A 23,225-nucleotide genomic window follows, 5' to 3' on the forward strand; every position below is an offset into this window, starting at 1 on the left:
TTCATAGCTCCTTATATGGAAAGACTTTCTTCAACTATCACAAATGAAATTCTCTCTTCAATAAATATAATTTTTTTTTAAGTTTACAAATAAAATTTATGTTTTCCTCTCCTGAACAAATTTCTTTGAAGGGTTAGCTTGAAAAAGACATGTCCAAGACTATGGTATACACAATATTTAAAATTTTAACATTTTAGATTTTACCATGGGTTTACTGTAAAACAAGAGTAACACTGCCAAATCCATTTGTCCACAGGTACTCAGCTTTCTCTCTTTTGAGTTGGTTAGACTACAGAAAGTTGTTAATACACCAGGAGTCTACAGATTTTAAAGTAGAACTGAAAAAATTTATATGACTACATCTTTTTCTCTTTATATACTATAAGAAAAATGCATTACTTGGGCCACCTTTTACACCTTTCACAACAGGCCTCTATAAACTCTCAACAAATTGGACTTGTACTTAGGTCTTTATAAAACAACCTGAGAAGGCTCAAGTGTCGCATTCCTCATTTGAAAAAAGACAAATTAATCTCTGAGAGCTATGGCCATTTAAGCCTACAGCCCGCGCCCTGGGCTAGTGCCATGATTTAAATTCACAACTCCTGATTCCCAAGCCTTTGACTGCTCCAACCAACAAATCACATTTAAATATCCTCTAACACCCTGTGTTTCCCAAATCTAACTGTGAGTCAGAATTACCAAAGGATATCATGGCCCTACCTTTGATCGATAAAACTGGATATAAGTGTCCTAATCCTGTACAGCACAGAGAAGCCTGCCTTTTAATATTTGGATACCTAAAGCGATGCCACAAATGAAGAAACCAATTTGCAGAAATTTTTCTCACAACATCATGTAAAATTGGTACATGTCTTTGTTCCTTTACAGTAATTCTGACCTCAGTCTTTAATTCTGCTCTGTCAAACAAAATCATACAGATTTCAAATCCAGTTGGAAAATAAGTATGTGTAGCAAAAAATAGACTTGGGCTTCAATTATTGGAATTTTAACAGAAACCTGGCCAGAGGAATTGCTCAAAATAAAAGAAAAACACAAGTCATGACAACTTACTGAACACAATTATCAGTCTCTCTTCCTATTTTGTAAAAGAGAATAACAAATACAAAACAGCCACAGGACTACAGATGAGGCAATAAGTTTATATTCCTTTCCACTACAAGTGGGGTCACTTATGTGTCTCAGACCTGAATAAAATACAGGTAACAATCTAAATTCAATCATGACAATAAAATACTTTCCATTTTCCAAGTTTGATGGTAATAATATATTTACACTTTTAAAAATATTTTTTCCTCATTTTTTTTGTTTTTTAAAAAGACAGAACATGCTCAAGAGTACACAGAGTGTGGAAAAAAATCATCACTTTGTCTAAGAGATCTAACAGTAATATAAAACAGTGTTCTTTTACATAGTCAAGCCAATTCAAGAATGATACCATCAGGGAATCTAACATGGTGTTTACTTCAAAGATGACACTCAAGTAGTTATTTAGAATACTATGCCTAATGTACTTATCAAGAAGTAAGCACTGCTATCTAAATTTTGTGGCTTTTAATATCTTCTATATCCACCACCACCTCCTCCATACGGATCTCCATAACCTCTTCCACCATAGCCTCCTCTTCCTCCATAGCCCCCTCTTCCACCATAATCTCCCCTCCCACCATAATCTCCCCTGCCTTGGAAACCTCCTCCTCTACCACCTCCTCCCCCAGCACCTCCCCACCCCCCTCCCCCTCCCCCTCCACCTCCCCACCCCCCTCCACCACCTCTCCCACTCCCACCACCTCCTCTGCCACCTCCCCCACCCCAACCACCCCTTCCACCGCCTTCCTGTCTCTTTTGCCAAGGCGGCATCTCAGGGGGTGGTGGTTCAATTTCATTTGGCCGTCCTCCCCTGTCAGGCACCCTTCCCATCAGCACCTGTGTAAAGAAATATTTTCTTTCAGTTTCCAATATTGCAAAAGTTAAAATTTACTTAAAGGATGCAAGCAACACTGAAGTTATTGTTCTAATAAAGAAACAGAAGCCAAATATTTTAGGACATGAAAGTACCAGACATGGCAATATGAACTAATATTGAAAATATAAAAGTGATGTGTGACAAACTGCTCACAAGGTGCTGTTTTTTAAACAGTGTGAGAGAATATTTATGAAACTTAAGAACTTGTTTAAACCTTTTTAGTAAATTTTATAACAAATGTAGTACCCATCACACTAAGAAAACTTTTTAGCAAAACATTTACAATGTACATAAACTTCATATCCTATACAACTTAACTCCATATTCACTCACACAACTCTGGACTTTCTATTGCCACTGGTTTAGTAATAGACTATCTCATAAAAGACTATTTCTAAGCACATTTTATTTCAACAAAGTATGAAGTACATATGATAACACGTGAGTGTAATACAGGCAGAGACGAAGGTTATCAACTGCAAAGAGCTATAAGGATTTTCAGTGAACTCTTCCTTTTTTTTATGAGAAACTTAAGCTAACTTTCAATGATACTAGTTACTGTATTATTAAAAAAGTAGACTTAATACACTTCCTTAACCATGCTTCATAATATTTCACAGGATAAACTAAGGAACAGTTTGCTTCAAGTACCCAAATTTCTGTAGAAAGGAACTATTTTATATGTCCCTGAACAGAGACCAACAGGAAGCAAATCATTTCCTGCTAGTGTCTTTCAGTAAAGATAAAGCCAAATGTGCCTCAGCCAAAATGACCTACGAATCAGTTGTGTTCTACTTTCCTGATCCTCTAATTTAAACCATGTTTTACTACTTTATATTATAAATGAAGACAAAAAAGTACAAATTCCTCACTGTTGGACAAGCTTCAAAGTACACATATATTCTACAAAGTACACTATAAAGTTGGCAATAATGTCCTAATCACCAAATCCAAAAAACAGCTTTTCTTGGTTGTTATCCTCATTGGTCTCTCCAGCAAACATTCAATGTTGGTGGATATACAGGGACACTGTTCCAAGATCTGATAAGATTGTCCTCAAATAATTAGACTATCAATTACAAACTCAGAAAAGAGATGGGCACTATCACTTAAGAGAACTCTTAATCCAGAAAGACCTTGATGCAAGATATAAAGTAACATATTTAAAAACAGAACACTTTCAGAATAGAGGCGGCTGATCTAAAATGGAAGCAGGAAGGCCCGAACACTGGTGCCTAACTTAACAATAATTAGCAAACTGACTTTATATACAACCATCTCCTGCTATAGGACACCTTTCTCACTGCACTGAGAATTGATACTGTAAAATGACCCAAGTCCCATACTTCTGACTTTTGGCTCTTTTATAATGAAGTTTGTTGTAGAGTGCTCTAACTGAAGAGTATATACTAGACAAGCTGATATAAACATTCTAAATTATCTTACTGTTGCTGCCACTGTTGTAAAGTAAAAAATTCAGACTCTCTGAGTTGATTTAACACCACTGTCAGAGAAATGGACCTATACTCTGAATCAGGAAATGGAACATCCAAGAGATTTTGCAATTTCTAAATTGCAGAAGTGATTTCTCTAAGTAAATAGTAGAGTTCGGATGTGAACCCAAACCTGTATGACTCCAAAGCACATACATTTTCCTCTATACCACAGATCTAAGGAGTATGTGTGAGTATACAAAATGACTCCTACAGATTTTTTACTGACAAAAAATGGTAAGATTATTGGAAAGAAGGCAAATAATTCTGGCTAATGATACTGATAAAAATAATTCTTAATTACTCTAATTCAGATAAAACTGTATTTTATGAATACAGAAATTCAAATAAACATGCACACAGAAAACATTAGTAAGCCTAAACTGACTCTCTTTTCTAAGAGTTCACTGGGATGAAAAATGGATTAAAATCTGTAAAAACATCAATCAAGGATATTATAAATTCTTTCTGCACTGTATTAAAAGAAAAACCAACCTTATTAATGGCACATGCTGTCTTCTCCCGGCTGGATCCACTACTTGTCCTGATGATCTTCGACAGATCTTCACGGGCAGCAAGTAAATGTGCCAAGGTTATTGTTGTCTTGGGTGACAAAGCATAACGCTTAGGTTGGTAAATTCTTGCTATGTCATCTGTTTTTAACTAAATGACAAAAGTCAGGGGAAAAAGGAACCAAAGAACATTTCAATGAAAGAGCAATGGCAATCAATCTTCAGGGAAAAAAAAAAAGATAAAACACAAGCAAAGAAATAAACAGCAAAACATTCAAATATCTGATAATCTGTAAGTAGAATGAAGGGGAAAAAAAGAGACCAACAAATGCTAAAAGACTATGTAACTACCCGTAACAACTCATTTTAAAAGTAACACAAAAAAGATTCCACTCATATTAACAAAGAGCAAAATACCTAAAAATAGCTTTACTGAAAACACATACAGAAACTTTAAGAAGAAAACATTAGTAAATCTACAAAAACAAAGGGAGGGCTTGAATAAATGGAGAGAAATACCATGTTTCTGAATGGGGACATTGAGTATTGTCAGTTTTCATTGAAATTAACTTATACAATTTACCACAGTCGTCTTGGGGTGTATTTTTAGTGGAGCAGGGAGGTAAGGGATACCCACAGTTAACTCAGAAGTGAAATATGTATGAAATGACTAAAACAATTTTGGAAAGAGTTTTATCATCTATTAACACGTAATATGAAATTATTCATCACTGCCTTAACAACTTACATTCACTGACTACTTGTTAAGAGTGCCATGATATTCTTCATTTAATATCATTTCTTTAATGCTCAAAACATCCTTTTAGAGAGGTTGTACAGGCACGCTATCCTACCTCACTCTAATTAAATGGAACTTGTTGGGGGGAGGGAATGACTGATGAAACAAAAGAGGCAGTTAAGATTCCCGGCCTCATAAATGTGTGAATACAATAAACGATAGAGGAAGCATCAAAGATCAGTGAGACAAAAGAAATGGAGAAACTTAAATGCCTATTATTAAATGAAAGAAGCTAATCTGAAAATAATAATCTGTATGATTCCAACTATATGAAATTCTGAAAAAAGCAAAACTATAGAGATAATACAAAATATCAATGGGTTGCTAAAGGTTGTGGGGAGGGAGGAAGAATAGGCAAAGAAGAGAACATTTTTAGGGCAGTGAGAATACTCTGTATGATACTATAATGGTAGATATACGTCTTTGCATATTTTTTCAAACCCACAGAATGTACAGCACCAAGAGTGAAACCTAATGTAAGCTACAGACTTTGGATAATAATGATATATCAATGTAGGTTCATCAACTGCAAAAATTTACTACACTGGTGGCAGATGCTGATGATGGGGCTAAGTATGTGTGCAAGCAAGGGCTAAATGGAAATCTCAGAACCCTTTGTTCAATATTGCTATGAACCTAAAACTGCTCTAAAAAATAAAGAATATTAAAACATAAAAAAGCATCAATGAGAAAACATTTTTTTAAATGATGCTGGAATGAACTGTTGTCTATTTGTAAAGTAATAGTAATAATGCATAACCTATAACAAGGGATTCCAAAAATAATAAAAGTTCATTGTTTAACTAGAACAACTATATGCCAATAAAATGGACAACCTAGAGAGAAGGACAAATTCTTAGAAAGATACAACCTTCCAAGACTGAACCAGAAAGAAACAAAATATGAACAGATCATCAGAATTAGTAAATTGAAATAGTAATATAAAAATTTCTAACAAACAAAAGCCCAGGACCAGACAGCTTCACAGGTGAATTCTATCAAGCATTTAGAAGAGTTAACACCTACCCTTCTCAAACTATTTCAAAAACTTGGCAGAGGAAGGAACACTCTCAAGCTCATTCTATGAGGCCGCACCTTGATGCCAAAGCCAAAGATATAAAAAAAGAAAATTACAGGATAATATCTCTGATGAACATGGATGCAAAAATCCTCAAAAAAATACTAGCAAACCAAATCCAACAACACGTTAAAACAATCAGACACCATGATTGAGTGGGATTTATCCCAGGGCTGCAAGGACTCTTCAACATAGGTTAATCAATTTGATATATCACGTTAACAAACTGAAGAATAAAACCGTATGATCATCTTAACAGATGTAGAAAAAGCTTTTGACAAAATTCAACACCAATTTCAGATAAAAACTCTCCAGAATGTGGATACAGAGGGAACATACCTCAACTTAATAAAGGCCATACATGACAAAACCACAGCAAAATTATTCTCAATGGTGAAAAACTGTAAGCATTTCCTCTAAGTTCAGGAACAAGGCAAGGGTGTTCACTCTCACCACTTTTATTCAACATAGTTTTGGAAGTCCTAGCCATGGCAATCAGAGAAGAAAAAGAAATAAAAGGAATCCAGATTGGAAAAGAAGTAAAACTGTCACGTTTGGAGATGACATTATACATAGAAAATCCTAAAGCTGCAACCAGAAAACTACTAGAGCTTAAAGAATTTGGCAAAACTGCAGAATATAAAATTAATACACAGAAATCTCTTGCATTCCTATCCATTAACAACGAAAGACTAGCAAAGAAGTTAGAGAAACAATCTCATTTACCATCACATGAAAATGCCTAAGAGCGTCCCAGGTGGTGCTAGCGGTAAAGAATCTGCCTGCCAATGCAGGAGACATAAGAGATGCAGCTTCAATCCCTGAGCTGGAAAGATCCCCTAGAGGAAGAAATGGCAACCCACTCCAGTATCCTTGCTGGGAGAATCCCATGCACAGAAGAGCCTTTGGGCTACAGTCCATGGGTCACAGAGAGTCAGACATGACTGAGTGAGCACAAAAAGCATAAAATACCTGTACTCAGAAAACTGTAAGATATGGATGAAAGAAATCAAAGATGACACAAACAGATGGAAAGATATACCAAGTTCTCAGATTGGAAGAATCAATATTCAAAATGACTATACCACCCAAAGTAATCTACAGATTCAATGCAATCCCTAACAAATTACTGATATCATTTTTCACAGAATTAGAAAAAGACTTACAATTTGTATGGAGACACAAAAGACCTCAAAAAGTCAAGGCAATCTTGAGAAAGAAAAACAGAGCTGGAGGAATCAGGCTCCTTGACTTCAGACTATACTACAATACTAAATAGTAAGGTACATAGGTCAAACGGATAGAAAGCACCTACAGTCATCTAAGCTATGATAAAGAAGGCAAGAATATACAATGAAGAAAAGACAGTCTCTTCAAGAAGTGGTGCTGGGAAAACTGGACTGCTACGTGTACAAGAATACAATTAAAACATTCTTTAACACCATACAGAAAAATAAACTCAAATGAATTGAAGATCTAAATGTAAGACTGGATACTGTACAACTCTCAAAGGAAAACACAGGCAGAGAACTCTGATATAAATCACAGCAAGATCTTTTTTGTTCCACCACCAAGTGTAATGCAAACAAAAATTAACAAATGGCAAATAAAAGTGCTTGCACAGCAAAGGAAATCATGAACAAAACAAAAAAAACACACAATAGGAGAAAATATTTGCAAACAATGTGAACAAGTCATTAATCTCCAAAATATACAAACAGCTCATGCAGCTCAACATGGAAAAAAAAAATGGCCAGAAGATCTAAAGAGACATTTCTCTAAAGATGACATAAAAATGGCTAAAAAGCACATGAAAAGATGCTCAACATCACTACTAGACAAGTGCAAATCAAAACTACAATGAGCTATCACCTCACACTAGGAGAATGGCCATCATCAAAAAGTCTACAAACAATAAATGCTGAAGAGGGTGTGGAAAAAAGGGAACCCTCTTCAATGCTGGTGGAAATGTAAATTAATCTAACACTACTATGGCTACCCACTCTAGTAGTATTCTGGTCTAAAGAATTCCATGGACTACACGGGCCATGGGGTAGCAAAAAGTCAGACATGAGTGAGCAACTTTCACTTTCTTTATGGAGAACAGTATGGAGATTCCTTAAAAAACTAAAAGCAGAGCTACCACATGATCCCGCAACCCCACGTCAGGAAATATACCTGGAAAACTGTAATGCAAAAGGACCCATGCACGCCCATGTTCACTGCAGCACTATTTGCAATAGCCAGGACATGGAAGCAACCTAAATGTCCATCAACAGAGGAATGGATAAAGAAGGTATGGTGTATATATACAATGGAATATTACCCAGCCACATAAAAGAACTAGTATCATTTGCAGCAACATGGATGGACCTAGAGATTACCATACTATGTGAGGTTAAGTCAGACAGAGAAAGACAAATATCATATGGTACTGCTTATACGTGAAAAATCTAAAAAAAAATCATACAAATGAACCTATGTATAAAACAGAAATAGAGTCACAGATGTAGAAAAACAAACTTACGGTTATTAAGGACGAAGGGAGGGAGGAATACATTGGGAGACTGGGATTGACATATACATACTACTGTACATAAAATAGACAACTCATAAGAACCTACATATAACACAGGAACTCTCTTCAGTACTCTGTAATGATCTATATGGGAATAGAATCTAAAGAAGATTGGATGTAGGCATATGTATAACTGTCTTGCTTTGCTGTACAAGAGAAACACAACACTGTACATCAACTGTACTCCAATAAAAAAAAGTAAAAATTTTTAAAAAGAGTTCATTTTTTTTAAAGCTTTAAAACTGAAAAACTTAACTATGTTATAAAGACTACAATTTCTGCACATCAAAAGACAGGAAAAACAACTGGGGAAAATATTTTCAACAAATAAAGCAACTAGCTAACTTCCTTAATATATAAGAAGCTCAATCAGAAGGAAAACAGGAAGGCCTCAGGGGAAAAAAATATAAGACACAAATAGAAATTTCAAAAAAATAGGAAATTCAAATGACTAATAAGCTTATGAAAAAAAGTTCAACTTTACTAATAAGACAAATAAACAAATGAAAACAATTTATTCATTTTTAACCATCAAGTCGGCCATAAAATTGACAATATTCTAAATATTAAAGGGGCCAAAGTGAGAGCAAAATGGCATTGACCTTATTTGTACGAGTTTAAATTCATATAAAATTTCTAAAAAACAATCTGGCCATGTGAATCAAGAGCATTAAGAGTTATAACCTTTGACACAGTGAATTTCCATTTAGGAATCCACAGGTTTCACATCTGCAGACACAAAAGGCTGATTATGCAGTTATGTGGGGAAACATGAATGAAACTTGACAGCATTATGCTAAGAAGTCAGACATAAAAGCCACACATTGTATAATTCCTTATATATATGACATACACAGAACAGGCAAATCCAAATAGAGACAAACTAGATTATAGTAAAGGAAGGTTTCTTTGGAAGGAATGATGCTAAAGCTGAAACTTCAGTACTTTGGCCACCTCGTGCAAAGAGTTGACTCATTGGAAAAGACTCTGATGCTGGGAGGGATTGGGGGCAGGAGGAGAAGGGGACGACAGAGGATGAGATGGCTGGATGGCATCACTGACTCGATGGATGTGAGTCTGAGTGAACTCCGGGAGCTGGTGATGGACAGGGAGGCCTGGCGTGCTGCAATTCATGGGGTCACAAAGAGTCGGACACGACTGAGAGACTCAACTGAACTGAAAGGAAGGTGAGGGTACTGTGAATGACCACTGAAAGGAATAATTTTGTTGGGGTTGAGGGAAATGTTCTAGAATTAGATCATGGTTACATAATTCAGAGAGTATACTGCTGCTGCTAAGTTGCTTCAGTTGTGTCCGACTCTGTGCGACCCCACAGACAGCAGCCCACCAGGCTCCCCCGTCCCTGGGATTCTCCAGGCAAGAATACTGAAGTGGGTTGCCATTTCCTTCAATGCGTGAAAGTGAAAAGTGAAAGTGAAGTCACTCAGTCGTGTCCAACTCTTCACGACCCCATGGACTGCAGCCTACCAGGCTCCTCCATCCATGGGATTTTCCAGCAAGAGTACTAGAGTGGGGTGCCATCACCTTCTCTGATAAAGTATACTAAAACCCACTAAATTATACATTTTAAGATGGTGAATTATATCTCAATTAAAAATTAATATAAAAAAGGATATTGAAATAGAACTTTTAGAGATATGGGACAATGATCACACTATATTCAGTAAAAAAAAAAAATCAAACTATAAAATTATACTTTTATTTCAATACTAGCAAAATAATAGAGAAACCAGATTAACCATACAAATAAGTGTGTATAATCTTCTTGAAGGGCAACTCTACACAGGGTGTATGAACAGTATTTTTAAAATGCATATTCTTTGATCAAGAAATTCCACTTTTAGGAATATATCATGTACATGAACAAAATTGTAGTTGTTAAGGATTTCATTACAGGCAAAGAAGACAAAATTAAAGGAAACCTCAAAATCAATAGAGTATATCCATATGATACAATGTGGAAAGATTTTAAATGCTGTAGAACAACAGTTGATCAATCATTCAACAATATCAGACACATGAAATAGGAAGAATAATATAAAGATACATTAAATTTAACAAGAAAACTCAGGGTATAAATGCGTATGCATGCATGCATGCTAAGTCGCTTCAGTCGTGTCCACCTCTGTGCGACCCTATGGACAGTAGCCCACCAGGCTTCTCTGTCCACAGGATTCTAGAGGCAAGAATACTGGAGTGGGTTGCCATTTCCTTCTCCTTATATACAATTGAAAAGGATGACATGAAAGGTCAAAATCTGATCATAATCTAAGAAAAAAACATTTAAAAATCTTCCAGAATAAAGAAAAATGAAAACAACCTCCTTGTCCTAAAACATGATGAAAAAACACCAAGATAAAAATATCAAGGTATTTCCTAAAAGTATTTTCTCAAAGTCTCTAAGTTTAAGGCTAGTCAAAAGTATACATTACCATGAGTCTGTGCCACTCTGAATGTTCAAAGAGCATGGCAAAACTCATTTGTTTTGGGTTCTTCTATAAGCTTAAGGACAACACTGAAAATATCCTCCAATTTAGTATGTTAAGATACTTCTAATGCATTACCTTTCACAATATTCTTTATATTCCTAAATTGCTTTTCTCATTAAAATTCTAGCAGATTAAACTGGATGCCCAATATGTATACAACCTCTATTAAGTTTCCAGGGGTCAGTAAAACTCATACTTTGCATACATCTAAATTCTATTTCCTTTCTTTAAGTCAGCAATCATGTCATCTACTTCTTTGGTAACTCAGACCTCTCGGAGCATCTAGGTTTCTCGCTTACATACAACGGGTTACTCCAAACACATGGACACACATGTCTACATGGACACACATGTCTAAAATTTATCCTGGTATGCATGCAGAAGAGAAACAGATTTTAATCTTCTGAGAAGCCAATTAGATATTACAGACAGTGAAATATTCTAAAAATGTTCTACATATCATATAAGGTAATGAGATGCTCATCCAAAACCAGGTACACTGTAATGTATGCAACATGTGAGGTGCTAAATAAGTATTTATTGAAAGAAAATACACATAAGACAGTCCTCAACTCTCCCTTACAGCTATTCTATTACTATGCTAAAAAAAATTTTTTTTCCTGTGAAATAACAATAGTTCACCAACAATCCTGTTCTATCACTCTAATTTTTTTTTGTATCTGTCTGCTAGGTGTTTGGAAGGAAACTATGTAAATACATAAGGGAGTATTTTTAGGTAAATGAGTCAGATTACACATACTAAATTATAAAAAAAAAAAGTACACATATACTACAATAAAGAGACTAGAAACAAGGATACAGGTAAGAAGAGAACCAACATATTAGAAAATGAGATCAGGAGCCAAAAATAGGGGTTAACTCAGTCTATTTGTGGAATAATCTATTCTTCCAACCATTGGTGCCATGCTGCCACTCCTCCCCTGGCCAAATGAGAATAATGTACAGAAAAAATAAGGCTTCCCTTCTTTAAAAAAAAATGAGCAGTCACAGTTCTACAAGTGAGTATCAGAAATTTCCAGTTCACAGTAGCCAGCCCCCAAACCTGATATCAACAATCCTGATCAATGACTAGTTCCCAATCAGTTTTTCAGTGTCTTCTCTTAAATAGGGACAACAAAAGACCATAATGCATTTGAAGAAAGCCTCCACAAGACAAAGACCAAGAAAAACAAATCAAAACTTGCCCTGGAAGAGATAGGAAGTAATTGAAGGGGAAAAAAACAAAACAAAAAACCTTTTATAAAAAAATTTTTCATCCCCATTTAAGAAGATAGCACAGTCATAAAACAAGAAAAAAAAAAAAAACACGTGAAAAGAAAACTCAAGAAGAAAAAAAAATTCCCAGAAAGGAAAAAATGATGGCAGAAACAAAAATTTAATGACAAGCACAAAATAAAATTGAGGAAAATTCCAAGAAAGTGAATCAAAAAGGAAAAGCGAAAATGAGAAAAAAAATAAAGCAACTTATGAGGATCTACTCAGAAAGTCTAATATCTGAATAAGAGTTTCAGAAAGAGAAAATATAAAAGAAATATAAAAGTTGAGTTTATAAATTGAAAGGCCCACCTAATGTTTAGCACAATGAGTTAAAAAAAGACCCTGACTGACATATGCTGTGAGAGAAGAGAGTCTAAAAGCTCTCAGAGAAAAATAAAAGCTCATCCAAAAGAAAGGAGAATAGCATTGGGTTTCTCAACAGCAGCACTACATGCTAGAGAACAATGAAGCAATGCCTTAATATTCTTAGAGAAAAACGTTTTCCACCTAGAATTTTATGTTTACTCAAACTATCAATCAAATGTGGCAGCAGAATAAACATATTTTCATAATGTAAGGATTCAGAAAAATCACCCCTATTTGCGCATTTACTGTAGCAGGTTGAGGGAAAAAACAATGAAAGAGAAGAACATGGGATCCAGGAAATAGTGGAGTAGCCAAGGATAAGCATGCAAGTGGCCCAAATTGCAATAAGAGGATACAAGCCATTAGAGTGAAAGAATACAGAAAAAAAGGACTCATCAGAATACCTGATTTTTAAAAACCAAAAAAGGAAAGGAAAAAAATAGAAGCAGCAGCATATGGTAAAGAAATACAATGCAGGGGAAAAAAAAATCCATTAAAAGGAAGATAAAACATCTGGTAAATAGAATGGCTCCCCAGAGATGTCTCCATCCTCCCTGGAACCTGTGAATATGCTGCCTTGCAGATACAAATGCAAGTTAAGTTAGGATCTTGAGATCAATTATCTGGGTGAGCCGAGTGTAATCACAAGGATCTTGATAAGCAAGACACAGGAGAAGGCATATGATGATGGAAGCAGAAAGAGAAAGACTGGAAGATCGCACACTGTTAATTTTGAAGATGGAGAATCAGGTCAACAGCTGAGGTACACAGGTGGTATCTGAAAAGTAGGAAATGCGAGGAAATAGATCCTCCCCTGCAGTGTCTGGGAGGAGTTGCAACCCTGCCAATACCTTCATTTTAGGACTTCTGATGTCGAGATCTGTAAGAGAATACATGTGTATTGTTTAAACCGCTAAATTTGTGGTAGTTTGTTACAGCAACCACAGGAAACCAATATAGGGCACCACATGGAGAGAAAGACCACCTAAGAGCACAGATGACAAGTGAGGCACCCCTTGCTACCAACAGAACCCAGACATGCAAGACAACCATCTTAGATGTTTCAACCCACCCCAGCCCAGGTACCCACTGAATGAGGCTGCGCAAGTGACCTCAGCTGATACAATATGGGGCAGAAGAACCACCCACTTACCCAAAGAATGTAATAATAGTATCAGAGTAACAGGCACAGATTTACCCTATCACTTGAAACAACTATAAAACTGGGCAATCCACATGAACCAGTGATTTTCAGACACTGGATATCCAGAAGCATAGGACAATGATCCCTCTAACAGGAGAAGCAAATGTTTTCCTATATTTGTCCCAGCTTACTGTCTGGAGTGATTCCAGACTGTAATGCAGGGTTGGGTGGATGATCCCAGATGAAGCCTGGGTACAGATTAGAGGCATAAAAAGGGAATGATGGATGACAGCTCTCCAGAAAACTATCTGAAGAGATTCACACTTGGGAATGCTCCCACCCTGCAACCCTTTTCTACTGGAACACAGTTCACAGCCTTAAGACACCTTTAAGATTTGTTCAGACATCAGTGCTGCCTAACTGACCAGTTGCTCATTATATCTATTTCACTGCCACATATGATGCCTTCTTCTGTGTATCAGTTCAATTCAATTCAGTGGCTCAGTCGTGTCCAATTCTTTGCAACCCCATGGACTACAGCACACCAGACTTCCTAGTATCCTTGCATAAATCATAACAACTGAGTTTTAAATAAATGTGAGAGATACAGTCAGAAATGAACATATCTATGAACAGAGACCAGGATTATTTAAGACCAGCAGTTGCTCTAGGCAGGAACTTCAGATAGAGCAATAAAGTGCAAATGCAGCATCATTACATAACAGACAAGAGAGCCTGAAGAGCTGTCACAGAGTACCACCTACAGGACACAAGTGGGAAAACAGCGTTACCTTTGCTCTATCAGACCACCCAAAGGACTGCACTGTTACATCTAATCGTTTCATCAACATCCGCCGGCGGCATTCATATTCACTTGAAAGAGCATCGTTGATTCTTTCCAGTTTTTCCTAAAGAAATTGGAAACAAAAATCATAACCTTTAGACTCATTATGCACAGAAAAGAATTCTGAAAATTGTGGTCAATGTTTCCTACTAATTCAAAAGATGGTACTTGGTCATTTTGATCCCATAAGACCTAACAGTAAATTGCTTAAATAATAAAGATAGAACATTTATGATATTCAACAGATATCAAACATGCAAATTAAACTCAACAGTTGTTAGTTTACCTGATCTTCAATCAAACATATTAATTTAAGTGAAAGGTCTATTTGCAAAGTAGTCTGGACCAGTAAGGAAAGAAAATAACAACTTCCCATCTTATTGACACTGAGCTACTATACTTTTCAAATTACAACTATGTTAACATATTAGGCACTGTAAATACTTTTGGTCAAATTTTTTTTTAATTAATAATCTGAATGAGGAAACGTAGGGACCTACTGCTCTAGAATATCAATCCATTTTAATTCTCCAATATAAAAAATCTACAAGACAGCACTAAGATCATGGCATCCAATCCTATCACTTCATGGCAAATAGATGGGGAAACAGAGAAAACAGTGGCTGACTTTATTTTTTGAGCTCCAAAATCACTCTAGATGGTGACTGTAGCCATGAAATTAAAAGAGGCTTACTCCTTGGAAGGAAAGTTATGACCAACCTAGACTGCATATTAAAAAGCAGAGACGTTACTTTGCCAACAAAGGTCCATCTAGTCAAAGCTATAGTTTTTCCAGTAGTCATGTATGGATGTAAGAGTTGGACTATAAAGAAAGCTGAGTGCCAAGAATTGATGCTTTTGAACTGTGGTGTTGGAGAAGACTGTTTTTTTTGGAGAAGTCTCTTGAGAGTCCCTTGGACTGCATACAGATCCAACCAGTTTATCCTAAAGGAGATAAGTCCTGGATGTTCACTGGAAGGACTGATGTTGAAGCTGAAACTCCAATACTTTGGCCGCATGATGTGAAGAGCTGACTCATTTGAAAAGACCCTGATGCTGGGAGGGATTGGGGGCAGGAGAAGAGGACAACAGAGGATGAGATGGTTGGATAGCATCACTGACTCAATGGACATGTGTTTGGGTAGGCTCCAGGAGTTGGTGATGGACAGGGAGGCCTGGCGTGCTGCAGTCCATGGGGTCACAAAGAGTCAGACACGACTGAGCGACTGAACTGAACTGACAAGACAGCAAGAGATACAGACTTTTGGACTATATGGGAAAGGAAGGGCAGGATGATTTGAGAGAAAAGCATTGAAACATGTTTATTGCCATATGTAAAACAGATGACCAATGCCGGTTCAATGCAGGAAGCAGGGCACTCAAAGCTGGTGTTCTGGGACAACCCAGAGCGATAGAGTGGGGAGTGAAGTGGGGAGGGGGTTCAGGATGGGGGGACACATGTGCACCCGTGGCTGATTCATGTCGATTTGGCAAAAGCCCCTACAATATTGTAATTAGCCTCCAATTAAAATAAATGAATTTTTTTAAAGCAAAAACATATATATAAAATTTTTTAAAAAGCATGCAAAAATCTAGATGTCCATTCATAAAATTAAGCTATATTAATATAGCTAATTACATAAAACTAATGAAAAAGGGCGGGATGGCTTACCGCCTGTTCCAGATTTAAATCAATTTTCAGCAGTGGTTTTCCCACATGATTTTTCTGGACTTTTGAGAGAGTATCTTTCACCTAAAATTAAACATAGAAGATTGTGAAAATGTATATCCCCAATTTAAAACAATCTTATTCCTGCTTAAAATGTTGTGAATGCCAGAGAATTAATCAAATGTTAACAAGAAATCATTAAAACATACCTTCACATACTAAGGGCTTCCCTGGTGGCTCAGAGGATAAAGTGTCTGCTTGCAATGCAGGAGACCCGGGTTCGATCCCTGGGTTGGGAAGATCCCCTGGAGAAGGAAATGGCAACCCACTCCAGTATTCTTGCCTGGAGAATCCCATGGACAGAGGAGCCTGGCAGGCTACAGTCCACAGAGTCACAGAGAGTTGGACACAACTGAGCAACTTCACTTCACGTACTAAGAAAGATTTTCACTACAATGCAGAGTATCTTCCTCAAGGAAGCAAGTTACATTAATCCAAGCTATAGCACACCTTTTCCAAAGTAAGAAATAACGTACATGGACAACTGAAATAACTACCAAAAGACTTTATTATGAGAATCTAAGTTCCATGTGAAATAAATTCATATTCTTAGAACAGCACACTCTTACATCCTGACAAAAAATAAATAAATAAAACCTTTGCTGAGTAGGTTGCAGTCGTGTCCAACTCTCTCCAACCCCATGGACTACAGCCCACCAGGCTCCTCTGTCCATGGGATTCTCCAGGCAAGAATACTGGAGTGGGCTGCCGTTCTCTCCTCCAGGAGATCTTTCCGACCCAGATCTCCTGCATGGCAGGCAGATTCTTTACCGTCTGAGCCACCAGGGAAGCCCTGAGTATGTTGGTTTTACTCAATTAAATATTTTGTACACATTCCATTGTTCACCAAAACAATGAAAGAGAGTAAGCCCTCAATTAGTCACCATTCACTTTCACTTTTCACTTTCATGCATTGGAGAAGGAAATGGCAGTCCACTCCAGTACTTTTGCCTGGAGAATCCCAGGGATGGGGGAGCCTGGTTGGCTTCCATCTATGGGATCGCACAGAGTCTGACACGACTGAAGCGACTCAGCAGCAGCAGCACATTTCATCACTTTTGCAAAGCCACTGATTTGAATTGAAACATTTTTATTTTTGGTGAACAAGATTTAGACATTTGTTTTTGCTTTAGCAATATCAGAAGTCATTTAAACAAGATGAAATGTATACAGTTGCTTATAATATAATGGCGAAAATAGGAACAGGTCACATTTGAGGAGTATGAAGCTTAATGTTGGGGGATCTCTTTTCAAAAAGAATTAAAGATTATGAACACAAAATTAGCTTGGAAATTGGTGGTGGTAATGCAAAGTGGCTGTTAAGTGGTGGGTACACAGCTTCTTTTGAGAATGATGGAAATATTCTAAAATTAGATTTTGATGATGACGTACTATGTAAATAAACAAAATCCATTGAATTATTCACCTTAAATGGGCATACTTTATGGCACTTCAATTATATCTTTTGGATCAGTATGTGGATACATTGGAAGATTAGGAAGAGTCTAGAAGTCTGTCTCAATCTGAAACAGCCCCAGGTATTAGGCAACCCCAGATAATTCTTAATACAGAGAAACAAATTCTGAAGAGCAATTTATGAACTACAGAACAATATTCTTGAGCTGGGATTCACATGCTTATTTTTTGGTGTGCTAGTTCTAAAAACAAAACTTTTTAATACTGTGTTTTATCTTAATGATACTAAAATTCTCTTACATTCATTAAGACAAATTTTGTTTTCAGCTCATAAATTATCAGTGCAAAAGAGAACTTTATTCAAGAATATAGTTTAAAACAGCAAGTCTAAAAACAGGGTTTTACTGCCTATTCTTGAGGGTGAAAATTTTCTTTTCCTTGAAAAATGAATCCTGTATTATTCTCCTAGAGGACGCCTACAAAACCTAGAAATTAGGCTAGAATTTGGTCTGCAAGGGCAGTATTCTAATTTATGCCTTGACTGGGAATGAGGATAATTTTATAATTGAAAAAAAAATTCAAAAGCTAGAGATATCGTTTTGTTGTTGTTAATTACTTGTTAGTTAATTAGTTGTTCTTAATTACTCCATCAAGGTACTCATTCATTTATTAACTATACAACAAACATTTCCTAAACACTTATCCATCAGAAATCACAGATTTCTTTGCTCACTGCCAAAGACAATCACATTGAAATTTTATTAACAGCATCCATTAAAAAGAAATTCAGTTTGCCTTTAAAGAAAAACTCTACTTTTTTCATTATACTGTAATTCAACCTTGGTTAGAAACTGGACCCTTAAATTTGCAGAGAGATTTCTATCAGGGCAAACAGCAAACTTTCAGCCTAGCACTTCCTCATTAAGATCTGATTCCTGAATACTGCTGCTGCTAAGTCGCTTCAGTCGTATCCGACTCTGTGAGACCCCGCAGACAGCAGCCTACCAGGTTCCCCTGTCCCTGGGATTCTCCAGGCAAGAATACTGGAGTGGGTTGCCATTTCCTTCTCCAATGCAGGAAAGTGAAAAGTGAAAGTGAACTCGCTCAGTCGTGTCTGACTCTTAGCGACCTCATGGACTGCAGCCCACCAGGCTCCTCCGTCCGTGGGATTTTCTAGGCAAGAGTACCGGAGTGGGGTGCCATTGCCTTCTCCCTCCTGAATACTAGTAATAGGCAAATAAAGTCAAAAGCTTACTATTCAGTTTTACGTGAAAAATTTAGCTTTACACGAAGATAACTGTCTCTCTAATTAGAATGTATATTTTGTACTTAAAGGAAATACAGTTGATTCTTGAACAACATGGGTTTGAACTGTGCTGGTTCGCCTCTACACGAATTTTTTTCACTAAAAACAATTACAGATCTACAGGTGGTTGAATTTACAAATACCAACTGAAGATACAGAGGCCAACTGTGAAGCTATATGTTAATTACTGACTCCACAGAGGATCAGCAACCCTAACCCACACAGTATTCAAAGGTCAACTGTATTTTCACCCTTAATCCATGTACAGGAGCTTTCCTGGAGGCTTAGAGGTAAATAATTTGCTTGTCAATGCAAAAGACAGGTTTGATCCCTGATCCACAAAGATCCCACATGCCATGGAGCAACTAGGCCGTTGCAATGCAACTACTGAGCCCATGCACCTTAGAGCCCATGCTCCACAACGAGAGGCCACCACAATGTGAAGCCTGCATGCCACAACTAGGGAATAACTCCCGCTCTCCAAAACCAAAGAAAAGCCTGCACAGCAATGAAGACCTAGCACAGCCAAAAATAAATAAAATTTAATACATTTGCTGTTGTTGTTTAGTCGCCAAGCCATGTCTGACTCTTTGAGACCCCATGGACTGCAGCATGCCAGCGATACATGTTAGCATTTAATTGAATTTTGGGGAAATAAAAAATAAAACAAATACAATACCTTTGATTCCACTTGGTTTAGCATAAGCGGAATGTCAGAAGTTGTTGACTTGGGAATCCCAAGGGTATCGCAGATAGCCTGAACTTCCTGATAAATTTCACTATTTTTATCTAATTGAGAATTTTTACACTTCTTGTTCTGTAGTATCTGTAAAGCTTGAAGCTCTGTACTTAAAAATACTATAATAAAAAAAGGGAAAAACAAATAATGTTAAAATGCACAAGAATGCTTTAAAAATCCCACTTGTGGGTATACATGCAAAGGACCTTTAGTGAGGATCTCAAAGAGGTCTTCCCTACCATATTCACTGCTGTACTGTTCATAATAGCCAAGATAGGGAAACAACCTAAGTGTCCTTCAACAGCTGAATGGATAAAGAGAATGTGGTATGTGTACACAATGGAATATTACCCAGCTTTAAAAAGAAGGGAATCCAGTCATTTGTGACAACATGGATGAACCTGGAAAATGCAAAGTGAGACAAGCCAGATGCAGAAAGACAAATACTGATGACACCATCTTTATGAGGAATCTAAAACTGCTAACACAGAAAGTAGAATGGTGGTCACCAATCTGGGAAAGAAACAGGATATTTGTTAAATACAAATTTCTTAAGAACGGCGGATCCATTCTATTGAAGTTTCAAAATCAGAGGGATCTTGGCACAGTCCTCATAAGCAAAGTTTGACATATATTAGTTACATAAGATGAATAAGTCCTAGAGATCTACTTTACAGCATAACAATACTGTATTATATTCAGTTAACAGTTTCATTGTAACAGTTTACAGTTAACAATACTGTGTTGTATACTTAAAGATTTGCTAAGAGGGTTAATCTTATATCGAGTATTCTTATCACAAAAAGAAATAATAAAGAGGGCAGAAAGAAATTTTAAAAATAGTGCCTACTCACAGAGTCTAAAGTCTAGTAGGAGGGACCCATCAGTAAAAGAACAACATTAAAATCTTCAAGAATGTATAAAGCTGAAAAATTACTCTCTCTGATATGCAGAGCTCAAGCCAAGGGAGAATGTATAGCTTTAAGTGATCTATAAGCAGATAGAGCAATCTGTAAAACTGCCTTTAGGATAGACCACTCCAGACTGTTCACAAGTCCTTTCACAGTCACCATTTCATCCTTTCAACAGTCATCTTTCTAAAAATTACTCAAAAATCTTAGATGGAAAAAATAAAACAAAATGGTAACAGACTCTCACACACTGAGAAGTAAAAGGCAGTGGCCAGAGAGCAGGCTGTGGAGATGGGTGTATAACAGGTAAAGGCACAAACCTCCACTTAAAAAGAAATAAGCCTCGGGGATGTAATATATAACATAAAGCATACGGTCAATAATATTGTAATAACTTTTTATGGAAACAGATGGTTACTAGACTTTCCATAGTGACCATTTCACAACATATGCAAAGGTCAAATCATTATGTGGTACACCTGAAACTAACATAATATTTATATGAACTAATTTCAATTTAAAAAATAGTAAAAAAAAAAAAAACCCACATCATTTTGGAAAGCAAAAAATTAAATCATTAGTCTTTTTTAAATTAACTTTCAGAACAATAAAGACAAGTATTGGCAGTTCATTTGTTTTCATTTCAGTTAAATTTATACACACACAGTTTAATGTAATAGTTTCAACTTCAGTTGAGCAGGAAAAGATACCTGAGAAACTGTTTAAAAGTACAAGTACAAGGATCCCACCCTTAGAGCTTCTGAACCAGAACATCTGAAGTTCGATTTGGGAATCTCTGTGGTTTTAGACCCAAGGTGATTCTCACGGACAAGACTGAAAGCCACTAATTAAGGTTTTTCCATGTAATCTACACATAATAGTCTAAGGAATCCACAAAAAGTTAAGACCAATACATATCAAACTTTGCTTATGACAACTACACCAAGGTCCCTCTGATTTAAAAACTTCATTAAAACAGATCACCGTTCTTCAAAAATTTATATTTTGGAACCATGGCTGAAGCCTGTCTTTGATCTACAGAAACATGTTGTACATAAGAGTACAAACAAGAGTTCAGTCTCATATTTAAAATGCTAATCCACGCAGATGGACAATAATACTGTGATAAGTCTTCTTCTCATACAGATTCTCAGACTCCCCACCCCAAAGCAATCACCAATGTTAGTTTCTGGGTATCTTTTTAGGCATATATGTATATGTATATTTAGTATATGTTTCTACCATCTATACACTTTTATTTCTATTACAGAAACAAGAGTATACATCTTCTGTGTATTTCTTTGCCAATATATTCTAGAGATCATTCCATATTTACACATTTTATCTACTCTCATTCTAAAGGCTCTATCATGGTATCAGGGTGGCAATGACACCACCCTTATAGCAGAAAGTGAAAAAGAACTAAAGGGCCTCCTGATGAAAGTGAAAGAGGAGAGTGAAAAAGCTGGCTTAAAGCTCAACATTCAGAAAACGAAGATCATGGCATCTGGTCCCATCACTTCATGGCAAATAGATGGGGAAACAGTGGCAGATTTTACTTTTGGGGGTCCAAAGTCACTCTAGATGGTGACTGCACCTGTGAAATTAAAAGATGCTTACTCCTTGGAAGGAAAGTTATGACCAACCTAGACAGCATATTAAAAAGCAGAGACATTACTTTGCCAATACAGGTCCCTCTAGTCAAGGCTATGGTTTATCCAGTAGTCAAGTATGGATGTGAAAGTTGGACCATAAAGAAAGCTGAGCACCAAAGAATTGATGCTTTTGAACTGTGGTATTGGAGAAGACTCTTGAGAATCCCTTGGACTGCAAGGAGATCCAACCAGTCCATCCTAAAAGAAATCAGTCCTAGGTGTTCATTGGAAGGACTGATTTTGAAGCTGAAACTCCAATACTTTGGCCATCTGATGCAAAGAGCTGACTCATTTGAAAAGACCGAATGCTGGAAAAGACTGAAGGCGGGAGGAGAAGGGGATGACAGAGGATGAGATGGTTGGACGGCATCATTGACTCGATGGACAGGAGTTTGAGTAAACTCTGGGAGTTGGTGATAGACAAGGAGGCCTGGTGTACTGCAGTCCATGGGGTCGCAGAGTCGGACACGACCGAGCTGCTGAACTGATCATGGTATCACTCGAAGATGTACTATTTCTATTTAACAACAATAAACAATGCCATAATGAACATTCTTTTCATATATCTTTGTATACTCAGTATGAACTACTAGTCACTGAACTGCCAATTCAAAAAACAGATGAATTTTACCTGTGTTACTGAAAATTTGCCTTTCCAAAAAGATGGTCCCAGTTATTCTACCACCACACTTCAATACCTGTAAGTAGCATATGAGAATGCTTACTTACGACTTTTTTCCCTGGTATTTGCTAGCCTGGTAAGTGAAAAATGATTTTTTTTTTTTTCCAACTCTAACTTTGTGCATTTTTAAACGTTTAGAAGCAATTAAAAAAAACCTTTTTTCTATAGGATGCCATTTCATGCCTTATGTACTTTACG

General features: G+C 36.7%; 1 protein-coding gene across 1 annotated transcript in view; it reads right to left on the reverse strand.

The window, feature by feature from the left end:
* Positions 1-1,074: 1,074 nt before the first annotated feature.
* Positions 1,075-23,225, reverse strand: part of FAM98B (family with sequence similarity 98 member B) — a 33,228-nt gene continuing 11,077 nt past the window's right edge. The window contains exons 4-8 of the mRNA XM_040226970.1: positions 19,720-19,898; positions 16,262-16,342; positions 14,537-14,653; positions 3,976-4,143; positions 1,075-1,947 (exon numbers count right to left, since the gene is read on the reverse strand). Coding sequence (XP_040082904.1) covers positions 1,576-1,947; positions 3,976-4,143; positions 14,537-14,653; positions 16,262-16,342; positions 19,720-19,898 — 917 coding nt within the window. The 3' untranslated portion in view covers positions 1,075-1,575. The remainder of the gene's footprint in view (positions 1,948-3,975; positions 4,144-14,536; positions 14,654-16,261; positions 16,343-19,719; positions 19,899-23,225) is intronic.

Source organism: Oryx dammah, unplaced genomic scaffold (assembly GCF_014754425.2).
Source record: "Oryx dammah isolate SB20612 unplaced genomic scaffold, SCBI_Odam_1.1 HiC_scaffold_26, whole genome shotgun sequence".
NCBI lineage: Eukaryota > Metazoa > Chordata > Mammalia > Artiodactyla > Bovidae > Oryx > Oryx dammah.